This window comes from Bos indicus, chromosome 27 (genome assembly GCF_029378745.1).
Source record: "Bos indicus isolate NIAB-ARS_2022 breed Sahiwal x Tharparkar chromosome 27, NIAB-ARS_B.indTharparkar_mat_pri_1.0, whole genome shotgun sequence".
Taxonomy (NCBI): domain Eukaryota; kingdom Metazoa; phylum Chordata; class Mammalia; order Artiodactyla; family Bovidae; genus Bos; species Bos indicus.
In genome coordinates, this window is record NC_091786.1 from 34,556,858 (window position 1) to 34,569,316 (window position 12,459).

General features: G+C 36.8%; 1 protein-coding gene across 2 annotated transcripts in view; it reads left to right on the top strand.

Annotated features, from left to right (window-relative positions):
* Positions 1-12,459, top strand: part of LOC109553349 (disintegrin and metalloproteinase domain-containing protein 5-like) — a 148,998-nt gene that overhangs the window by 98,893 nt on the left and 37,646 nt on the right. For both annotated transcript variants that reach the window (XM_070781456.1, XM_070781457.1), the window contains exons 17-18: positions 11,211-11,297; positions 11,978-12,089. In XM_070781456.1, the coding sequence (XP_070637557.1) occupies positions 11,211-11,297; positions 11,978-12,089 (199 nt within the window). The remainder of the gene's footprint in view (positions 1-11,210; positions 11,298-11,977; positions 12,090-12,459) is intronic.

Consider the following 12,459-nt stretch of genomic DNA (forward strand, 5'->3'; position numbering starts at 1 on the left):
GAGTTAGCAGTTTGCTTTTGTATGGCATTTTATTTTTGGATATAAAGGATTCCAGTAAATTCTGATTCAGCCATATGATATATCTAATTCACACCATAGTGAAATTGTCTAATCAGTGTCAGCTTAAGTTCCATATCCTGTACCTATGAGTCTAATTCTTAAATTCAAATAGTTTAGAATACCTTATAGGATCCTTTCTACATGTCAGTGAAGACTTAGTTTCTATCCTGTATCTGAAAGCACAAACTACCAGTTGATCAAAAGCTTATGAAGTTTGAATGGTTAATTTATTAGAGTCACCAATAGTATGAAAATGGAGAAAAACAAAATCTCTTATTGGAGCACAGGAGTGTGATAACTGTTGATTAAGTGTTTGATCAAAGTTTCTCTTAAGGATAAGAGAATATTATGGAGAGAAATGAACTTGATTTTCTATGAGCTTTCAATTCATTCTTGTAACATATACAATATATGCTGAGACCAATAGTTTTGCTTATATTAATAACATTTAAAATTAACCTAGGGAAAGCTGGCTGAATTTCTTCGACAGTTCATCCTATGCACCTCTTTTAAAAAAATTTATTTATTTTTTATTGAAGGATGATTGCTTACAGAATTGTGCTGTTTTCTGTCAAACCTCAATATGAATCAGCCATAGGTATATATATATCTCTTCCCTTTTGAACCTCCCTCCCCATCCCACCCCTCTACGTTGATACAGAGCCCCTGTTTGAGTTTCATGAGCCATACAGCAAATTCCCATTGGCTATCTGTTTTACATATGGTAATGTAAGTTTCCATGTTACTCTTTCCATACATCTCATCCTCTCCTTCCCTCTCCCCATGTCCATACGTCTATTCTCTATGACTGTTTCTTCATTGTTGCCCTGTAAATAAATTCTTCAGTACCATTTTTCTAGATTCCATATATATGTGTTAGAATATGGTATTTATTTTTCTCTTTCTGACTCACTTTACTCTGTATAATAGGTTCTGGGTTCATCCACCTCATTAGAACTGACTCAAATGTGTTCCTTTTTATGGCTGCGTAATATTCCATTGTGTATATGTACCACAACTTCTTTATCCATTCGTCTGTCGATGAACATCTAGGTTGCTTCCATATTCTGGCTGTTGTAAATAGTGCTGCAATGAACAATGGTATACATGTGTCTCTTTCAATTTTGGTTTCCTCAGGGTATATACCTAGGAGTGGGATTGTTGGGTCATATGGCGGTTTTATTCCTAGTTTTTTAAGGAATCTCCATACTGTCATCCTATGCAGCTCCTACATTGCTATTTAACTGAGAAGTAATGGAGACTATCATAAATTAGGAGTTTGGAGTTAAGATATACATTACTATGTATAAAATAGGTATACAACAACAGTCTACTGTATACCACGGGGGTCTATAGTCAGTGTGTTGCAGTAACATATAATAGAAAAGAATCTGTAAAAGAATCATATTGCGTGTGTGCTCAATCTTGTTCGACTCTTTGTGTCCCCATGGACTGCATCCCACCAGGCTCCTCTGTCCATGGGATTTTCCAGACAAGAATACTGAAGTGGGTTGCCATTTCCTACACCAGAGGAAAAAGAATATATATATACACATCTGAATTACTTTGTTGTACACCTGAAGCTAACACAACATTGTAAATTAGCTATACTTAAATTTTAAAATGAATTAAAAAATAAAGATATAAAATTCTTCTCAGTTGCAGTTAGGAACAATAATTTCTGTTATTTTGTAAAAAGCCCTTACAGTGTGATGCATTTGCATTAAAAATTTAGTATCTTACAAAAATAAATAAATAATGGAGAATACCAAACAAATTTAAGTATTTCTAGCATTCTTCTATTTATGAGATAGGAGGTCAAATCTGTTACTTTCTGTTTGCAATCTCAGAAATTTCAAAAATAGTTTTAGGTATTAAAAAATTACCCCCAAATTTTTTTGACTTTAGACTCAGAACTGGTAAGATAAAAACCACCACAGTTGCCCAAGGTGGTATGGTCACTTAATTAAAAAGGATTTTTGGTATATAGCAAAATTTGCTTAGCTCCCTGTTAACCAAAGTGACAATGAAAGAGCTCCCATATCAATAGGTGAATGTAGTAAAATTATACAGAACTTTAGCTCTTTTAAAAATATGTGGAAGTTTTAAAAATAACCATTTACATGATACAAAGCCAGAAAATCATTTTGATGAACTACTGAATCTCTCCCATTTAGGTGAATTACAGAAATAAAGAAAAATTGTACTACTTCTATTCCTAGAAAATTCCATGGATGGAGGAGCCTGGTGGGCTACACTCCATAGGGTCACAAAGAGTCGGACATGACTGAGTGACTTCACGACGACGACGACCTCTATTAAGAGCAAATAAAATACTTCACAACCAATTTCTAAGTATACAATTCTTAAAAATCCAAATTCTAATTTTACTTCAATACAGTATTCAGTTCAGTTCAGTCGTTCAATCGTGTCCAACTCTTTGTGACCCCATGAACCGCAGCATGCCAGGCTTCCCTGGTAGACACCAGCTGCTGGAGTCTACCCAAACCCATGTCCATTGAGTTGGTGATGCCATCCAACCATCTCATCCTCTGTCAGGCTCTACAGTATTCACAGGCACATTCTAAAATTATCTTATGATTGATCCCACCAAAACTGAACAGTTGTTACTAAAATTTTTCAGACTCATTATTTTTTTGATTACACATATTATAAACAAAATAAAGGTTACTTTGCACAAAATATAATATTCTGTATTCATTTAAATCTTGACTTTGACTATCTTCTTTTATATTCTGAAATAATCAGATATAACATTAAGATAAAGCTAGTTTGTCTTTTGAAAAGCAATTACACAACCCATTACCCTGAGATGGTTGTCTTCTGCCATTATTGCTACTAATATGTCCCAACTGTATAATTATAATTTTAACCCAGTTAAGGCATATTTCAGAAAGAAGTGAGAGGTAGATAATTAATTACTACCTCTCATACAGAAGCTAGTTAGCAGCCTAAAAACTTATACACACATTATACGGTTCCTTAAAGTCACACTCATTTTCTTTTTAAGTGGTAAAAATAAACAATTTATATAACCCAAAGGTATAGCCATTCTGTAATATGTAAAATAAGTAAAATTGTATGTGTATACACATGCATATGCATATATGCAAACATTCACATATATATTTATATATTCACAAATATTCAAGTATTTATATATTCACAAATATATATATATATACATGTATATATCATGGGTGGGCTTCCTTGGTAGCTCAGCTGGTAAAGAATTCATCTGCAATGCAGGAGACCTGGGTTCGATCCCTGGGATGGGAAGATCCCCTGGAGGAGGGCATGGCAATGCACTCCAGTATTCTTGCCTGGAGAATCCCCATGGACAGAGGAGCTTGGAGGGCTACAGTCCATGGGATCACAAAGCGTCAGACAGGACTGAGCAACTAAGCACAGCACAGCATATATCATGGGCAGACTTACTGACTGGTTAAGAATCAGAAATGGTATCAAAACAACTCAAAACCAAACTGAGAAGGAAAACAAAACTCAAGAGAAATGGAGAGTGAGCCAAAGTAAATCTTTGATGCCACTTGTAAATTACCCTACAAGGCATGTGCATATAAGAAAATACATGTCCATACTTAAATAGCTTAAAGGGAACTTTTGTTGGGCAAAGAAATTTGACTATGGCAAACTACTTAGGTAGTTCACTGGGGGCTTGAGGACTTTCAGAAATATTAAAAACATAGCTTTTATACAAATACAAATTTGAGCACCTATCAAACACACTAATGAAGGAACAAGTTCAAAGAGTGTTTGAAGGACTACATATTTAGAGCCATTGGGCAAAAGACTGTTGAAATACAACTGCTAGGTTTAAAGTAAAATCTGCTAATGTGCTATAGAGCAGTAAAACCATAATTTGGGGATTATCTTTTCAGTCAGACAAAACTCATTTATATATTTGCCAGACAAAATCTGTGTTATCATGTAACTTCCAAAATCTAGGCTCTTATCAGTAGTCACTAGCAAGTTATGGAAAATGCATTCATTTAAATAATTAATCTTTGTGTTTCCTTTAATGAGTGTTCAAAAATGACTTTGGGGTGAGTGTAGTTCTCCCATTGTCTCTACAAGTTGTGGACAATTTTAACAGGTTTATTAAGCAAAATTGAACCAATATTTGTTTTTAATGATCTGGTGTTGGAGAAGACTCTTGAGAGTCCCTTGGACTGCAAGGAGATCCAACCAGTCCATTCTGAAGGAGATCAGCCCTGGGATTTCTTTGGAAGGAAAGATGCTAAAGCTGAAACTCCAGTACTTTGGCCACCTCATGCAAAGAGTTGACTCATTGGAAAAGACTCTGATGCTGGGAGGGATTGGGGGCAGGAGGAGAAGGGGATGACAGAGGATGAGATGGCTGGATGGCATCACTGACTCGATAGACGTGAGTCTGAGTGAACTGCGGGAGTTGGTGATGGACAGGGAGGCCTGGCGTGCTGAGATTCATGGGGTCGCAAAGAGTTGGACATGACTGAGCAACTGAACTGAACTGAACTGATATCTCTTTTAAACAGCAACATTACTTTTAAGTAAATTTTATACAGATCATTTTTTATGTTGTGCAATGTATAATCAAGTGTTTTTGCATGCACTGTAGGGAGTAAATTTTTAACTAGCATTTGAAGATCTCTTGTGAATACTAGTTTGGATCGAGTAACATATTATTTGAACAAAATTTTTGTCGTATGGATTGTTTGATCTCTGGTTCCTCTGCCTTTTCTAAAACTAGCTTGAACATCTAGAAGTTCACTGTTCATGTATTGCTGAAGCCTGGCTTGGAGAATTTTGAGCATTACTTAATTAGCGTGTGAGATGAGTGCAACTGTGCGGTAGTTCGAGCATTCATTGGCATTGTCTTTCTTTGGGATTGGAATGAAAACTGACCTTTTCCAGTCCTGTGGCCACTGCTGAGTTTTCCAAATTTGCTGGCATATTGAGTGCAGCACTTTCACAGCATCATCTTTCAGGATTTGAAACAGCTCAACTGGAATTCCATCACCTCCACTAGCTTTGTTCGTAGTGATGCTTCCTAAGGCCCACTGGACTTCACATTCCAGGATGTCTGGCTCTAAGTGAGTGAACATACCATTGTGATTATCTTGGTCATGAAGATCTTTTTTGTACAGTTCTTCTGTGTATTCTTGCCATCTCTTCTTAATATCTTCTGCTTCTGTTAGGTCCATACCATTTCTGTCCTTTATCGAGCCCATCTTTGCATGAAATGTTCCCTTGGTATCTCTGATTTTCTTGAAGAGATCTCTAGTCTTTCCCATTCTGTTGTTTTCCTCTATTTCTTTGCATTGATCCCCGAGGAAGGCTTTCTTATCTCTCCTTGCTATTCTTTGGATCTCTGTATTCAGATGCTTATATCTTTCCTTTTCTTCTTTGCTTTTCACTTCTCTTCTTTTCACAGCTATTTGTAAGGTCTCCCCAGACAGCCATTTTGCTTTTTTGCATTTCTTTTCCATGGGGATGGTCTTGATCCCTGTCTCCTGTACAATGTCACAAACCTCTGTCCATAGTTCACCAGGCATTCTATCAGATATAGTCCCTTAAATCTATTTCTACTTCCACTGTATAATCATAAGGGATTTGATTTAGGTCATGCCTGAATGGTCTAGTGGTTTTCCCTACTTTCTTCAATTTAAGTCTGAATTCGACAATAAGGAGTTCATGATCTGAGCCACAGTCAGCTCCCGGTCTTGTTTTTGCTGATTGTATAGAGCTAGCTTCTCCATCTTTGACTGCAAAGAATATAATCAATCTGATTTTGGTGTTGACCATCTGGTGATGTCCATGTGTAGAGTCTTCTCTTGTGTTGTAGGAAGAGGGTGTTTGCTATGACCAGTGCATTCTCTTGGCAAAACTCTATTAGTCTGCTTCATTCAGTATTCCAAGGCCAAATTTGCCTGTTACCCCAGGTGTTTCTTGACTTCCTACTTTTGCATTCCAATATAAAAAGGACATATTTTTTGGGTGTTAGCTGTAAAAGGTCTTGTAGGTCTTCATAGAACTGTTCAACTTCAGCTTCTTCAGCGTTACTGGTTGGGGCATAGACTTGGATTACTGTGATATTGAATGGTTTGCCTTGGAAACGAACAGAGATCATTCTGTTGTTTTAGAGATTGCACCCAAGTACTGCATTTTGGACTCTTTTGTTGACCATGATGGCTACTCCATTTCTTCTAAGGGAGTCCAAGGCAGAGGAACCAGAGATAAAATTGCCAACATCTGCTAGATCATCGAAAAAGCAAGAGAGTTCCAGAAAAACATTTATTTCTGCTTTATTGACTATGCCAAAGCCTTTGACTGTGTGGATCACAATAAACTGTGGAAAATTCTGAAGGAGATGGAAATACCAGACCACCTGACCTGCTTCTAGAGAAACCTGTATGCAGGTCAGGAAGCAACAGTTAGAACTGGACATGGAACAACAGACTGGTTCCAAATAGGAATAGGAGTACATCAAGGCTGCATACTGTCATCCTGCTTATTTAACTTATATTCAGAGTACATCATGAGAAGTGCTGGGCTGGAAGAAGCACAAGCTGGAATCAAGATTGTTGGGAGAAATATCAATAACCTCAGATATGCAGATGACACCACCCTTATGGCAGAAAGTGAAGAGGAACTAAAGAGCCTCTTGGTGAAGGTGAAAGAGGAGAGTGAAAAAGTTGGCTTAAAGCTCAACATTCAGATAACTAAGATCATGGCATCCTGTCCCATCACTTCTTAGGAAATAGATGGGGAAACAGTGGAAACAGTGTCAGACTTTATTTTTGGGGGTTCCAAAATCACTGCTGATGGTAACTGCAGCCATGAAATTAAAAGACGCTTACTCCTTGGAAGGAAAGTTATGACCAACCTAGATGGCATATTGAAAAGCAGAAACATTACTTTGCCAACAAAGGTCTGTCTAGTCAAGGCTCTGGTTTTTCCAGTCGTCATGTGTGGATGTGAGAGTTGAACTGTGAAGAAAGCTGAGTGCCGAAGAATTGATGCTTTTGAACTGTGATGTTGCAGAACTCTTAAGAGTCCCTTGGACTGCAAGGAGATCCAACCAGTCCATTCTAAAGGAGATCAGTCCTGGGTGTTCATTGGAAGGAATGATGCTAAAGGTGAAACTCTAGTACTTTGGCCACCTCATGCGAAGAGTTGACTCATTGGAAAAGACTCTGATGCTGGGAGGGATCGGGTGCAGGAGGAGAAGGGGACCACAAAGGATGAGATGGCTGGATTGCATCACCGACTTGATGGACATGAGTCTGAGTGAACTCCAGGAATTGGTGATGGACAGGGAGGCCTGGCGTGCTGCAATTCATGGGGTTGCAAAGAATTGGACATGACTGAGCAACTGAACTGAACTGAACTGATGGATTGTTTTTGGAAAAACTTTCTTTAATTGTATTGATTGTTTCTGTAGAATATCTAAATTTATATTAATTTTTAACTTATTATGATCAACTCTTGATTTTTTTTCTGATTGGTAGATGAATGTTTTAATTGAATAATATTAGTACAATATTATATTCTGCTATAGTACAATACAGTTATCATGTATGTTATACATAAGAATAAGCAAACAGTATTAACAATAATATAATTGTTTTATATCTATAACAATAATATAATTCTATAATTATAGAATGTTTTCAGAAAGTTCTATAAACAATATATCCAACAACAGTTTAAGATTCTAATTTATCCTAGAAATTATTAATTCTAAGAGCTACACTGGAAAATTAATGTACATATTTTTGAAAGAGAGTCTCTAGCCTCTAGTCTCTAGTAAATTCAAATTTACTTTTATATAATACTTTTTGATAATATCATAGTATCTGTCACATCTTGCTTATTTGAAGAAATCAAAGAGGACACTAATAGATGGAGAAATATACCATGTTCATGGATTGGAAGAATCAATATAGTGAAAATGAGTATACTACCCAAAGCAATTTATAGATTCAATGCAATCCCTATCAAGCTACCAACAGTATTCTTCACAGAGCTAGAACAAATAATTTCACAATTTGTATGGAAATACAAAAAACCTTGAATAGCCAAAGCAATCTTGAGAAAGAAGAATGGAACTGGAGGAATCAACCTGCCTGACTTCAGGCTCTACTACAAAGCCACAGTCATCAAGACAGTATGGTACTGGCACAAAGACAGAAATATAGATCAATGGAACAAAATAGAAAGCCCAGAGATAAATCCACACACCTATGGATACCTTATCTTTGACAAAGGAGGCCAGAATATACAATGGATTAAAGACAATCTCTTTAACAAGTGGTGCTGGGAAAACTGGTCAACTACTTGTAAAAGAATTAAACTAGAACACTTTCTAACACCATGCTGCTACTGCTAAGTCACTTCAGTCGTGTCCGACTCTGTGCGCCCCCAGAGACGGCAGCCCACCAGGCTCCTCTGTCCCTGGGATTCTCCAGGCAAGAACACTGGATGGGTTGCCATTTCCTTCTCCAATGCATGAAAGTGAAAAGTGAAAGTGAAGTCGCTGAGTCGTGTCTGACTCTTAGCAACCCCACGGACTGCAGCCCACCAGGCTCCTCTATCCATGGGATTTTCCAGGCAAGAGTTCTGGAGTGGGGTGCCATTGTCTAACACCAGACACAAAAATAAACTCAAAATGGATTAAAGATCTAAATGTAAGACCAGAAACTATAAAACTCCTAGAGGAGAACATAGGCAAAACACTCTCCGACATACATCACAGCAGGATCCTCTATGACCCACCTCCCAGAATATTGGAAATAAAAGCAAAAATAAACAAATGGGACCTAATTAAACTTAAAAGCTTCTGCACAACAAAGGAAACTATAAGCAAGGTGAAAAGACAGCCTTCAGAATGGGAGAAAATAATAGCAAATGAAGCAACTGACAAACAACTAATCTCAAAAATATACAAGCAACTCCTACAGCTCAATTCCAGAAAAATAAATGACCCAGTCAAAAAATGGGCCAAAGAACTAAATAGACATTTCTCCAAAGAAGACATACAGATAGCAAACAAACACCTGAAAAGATGCTCAACATCACTCATTATCAGAGAAATGCAAATCAAAACCACTATGAGGTACCATTTCACACCAGTCAGAATGGCTGTTATCCGAAAGTCTACAAATAATAAATGCTGGAGAGGGTGTGGAGAAAAGGGAACCCTCTTACACTGTTGGTGGGAATGCAAACTAGTGCAGCCACTATGCAGAACAGTGTGGAGATTCCTTAAAAACTGGAAATAGAACTGCCTTATGATCCAGCAATCCCACTGCTGGGCATACACACTGAGGAAACCAGAATTGAAAGAGACATGAGTACCCCAATGTTCATCGCAGCACTGTTTATAATAGCCAGGACATGGAAGCAACCTAGATGTCCATCAGCAGATGAATGGATAAAGAAAGCTGTGGCACATATACACAATGGAGTATTACTCAGCCATTAACAAGAATACATTTGAATCAGTTCTAATGAGGTGGATGAAACTGGAGCCTATTATATAGAGTGAAGTAAGCCAGAAAGAAAAACACCAATACAGTATACTAATGCACATATATGGAATTTAGAAATATGGTAACAATAACCCTGTATACGAGACAGCAAAAGAGACACTGATGTGTAGAATAGTCTTATGGACTCTGTGGGAGAGGGAGAGGGTGGGAAGATTTGGGAGAATGGCATTGAAACATGTATACTATCATGTATGAAACGAGTCGCCAGTCCAGGTTCGATGCATGATACTGGATGCTTGGGGCTGGTGCACTGGGATGACCCAGAGGGTTGGTATGGGGAGGGAGGAGGGAGGAGGGTTCAGGATGGGGAACACATGTATACCTGTGGCGGATTCGTTTCGATATTTGGCAAAACCAATACAATACTGTAAAGTTTAAAAATAAAATAAAATTAAAAAAATAATAAAACATTTAAGAGACACTGATGTATAGAACAGTCTTTTGGACTCTGTGGGAGAGGGCGAAGGTGGGATGATTTGGGAGAATGGCATTGAAACATGTATAATATCATGTATGAAACGAGTCGCCAGTCCAGGTTCAATGCACGATACTGGATGCTTGGGGCTGGTGCACTGGGATGACCCAGAGGGATGGTACGGGGAGGGAGGAGGGAGGAGGGTTCAGGATGGGGAACACGTGTATACCTGTGGCGGATTCATGTTGATATATGGCAAAACCAATACAATAGTGTAAAATTTAAAAAAAAAAAAAAGAAAGAAAACATACAGACACATACAAGATCTGAGGTCTCTCTCCTCTTGAAATCTAAATGACATTAGCTCCAATCTCTGTTTCTGAGTTCTGATCCCCCTCTTTCTGTCTACCCTGTTATTATGATCCAAAAGCAAAACTCAGCGAAGAACAAAACTCTTTTGTAAACTATTGATTTTATTGAAAAATTCTGAGTATTGGAAAAGGTCACATAATTTAATGTCATGAATTAGGGCAATATAAACGTACACATTAAACATTCCTTTTCTTAGAAGGCCATTTAGCCATCTCTCTCATGAGAGTCTCTCATCATTCTATTACCTCATATAGTTTCCTGTTATCTGTGCTTTGCTTTTCTCCTCATTTTTTCCTCCACATGGAATAGTAACATGCTTCATTTGCTCCTCATACCCGTGATTTTATTATCTCAACCTCCCATGTGAAATTTCTCAGCCCTAACTGCTCATGGTAATCGTCTAAACTCTGCCCACCGAGATCTTGATATAATGGTGTCAGGTACAGCCAAGGGTATTTTTTTAAATGCTCCTCACATAATGATTAAACTCAAAGGACTAACCAGATTATTTTTCTGGATGTTTTTCTTTCTAAGAGGACTTCTGGTGCTAGATGGCAAGAAAATGAAACTTTCAACTTCTTACATGACTATACTTTTACAGTATGAAGGCACATAGTTTATTTCATATTTATTTCAATGCTGTGACAATTATAACTTTATGTTTTGAATTTTTATGACAATTGTTGGTAATATGAGTCCTTGATTTTTTTCTCATGTATTATCTATATGCACAGTCTAGTTTGATAGTTTGACTGAATTTGTTTTTCAATTTCTTTGCTTTGTTTTAGTATTGTTTGAACTTTTCCTGTGTAGAGGTTAAATACCAAATCAATACTACAATATGCAGTAATGCTGTTCATTGTAATTCAAAAGGAGTAAGTAATTTCAGTTTTTAAAGTAATTTAAGTAATTTCAGTGATTTTAAGTAACATGCTTTGAACAATTTAGTCAAGAGTTTGGAGATTTAAAGAAACCTTCTGAGTAATTTTTTATCATCTTCATGCTGCTTGGTATGATTTAACAGTCTATAACTTACAGCTTCAATCTTACTTTCTTGAGAAATATTGCCAAACTGTTTATTAGAGAAGATGTAGAAACATTTAAGATGATTCTGGACATATAAAATGATTGGTAAATATGTGGGCTGGATATGCTATAGGTACTGTGTTTACCATTTAACCAAAATGATCTTATTTTTACAGAGAAAAGGCAGGAACTGGTAAATAAGGTCATTAGAAGTGTCTTGTTCATTAATTTAGTGTCCAGACTTTTCTGTGAAGTTAGGAAGTAAATGATAATTAGTGGCATGTTATTGATGACTGATAATATCTTGGTCTGGTTGTGTGGAGAGTTGAAAGAATTTTTAAAAATGATTTGGCAACAGAAGCCAATATACTTTCTACAATATAGGAAATTTCAAGGTAAAATTTGTGACAATTTGTTGAATTTATATATTTAAGATAAATTCTCTGCTCAGTAAGTATAGAATATTTATTGGTCTCTACGGAAAACCAACTTTGTACATAAAAATTGTTCTATTTTCTAATTATTCCAGGTATGCAATAATTTAAACCATTGCCATTGTTCGATGGGGTTTGCGCCTCCTAACTGCAAGCCACTTCCAGAAGCGTTTGGAAGTGTTGATGATGGACACCAGCACAAAACTGGTTAGTGTCTTTAAAACTTTGTTAATCTAAGGCAATACGTAAGAAAATGAAGTTTAGGTTCCAAGCCACATTGCAAAGCAACTGATGTCAACAAATATGGTTTTAATTTACTCATAAGATTTTAAAAAACTAAGACAGTTTTAAGTTTGTACTCCTTCTGTATCACTGTTGATATTATTTACTAACAAAAATTATACCTAGTAGTAGGAAATTTGAAAAGAAGAAATTACAGTGTACCTAATTTGATCAGTTAATCTAGATTATTCACTTTGGATTGTCTCACATATGCTTGGTTTAAAATGGTGTTTAGTCATCATTGTCATCTTTCAGGCCACTCCTTTCTCTTGCATTGTAGGGGCTCCAACATAAA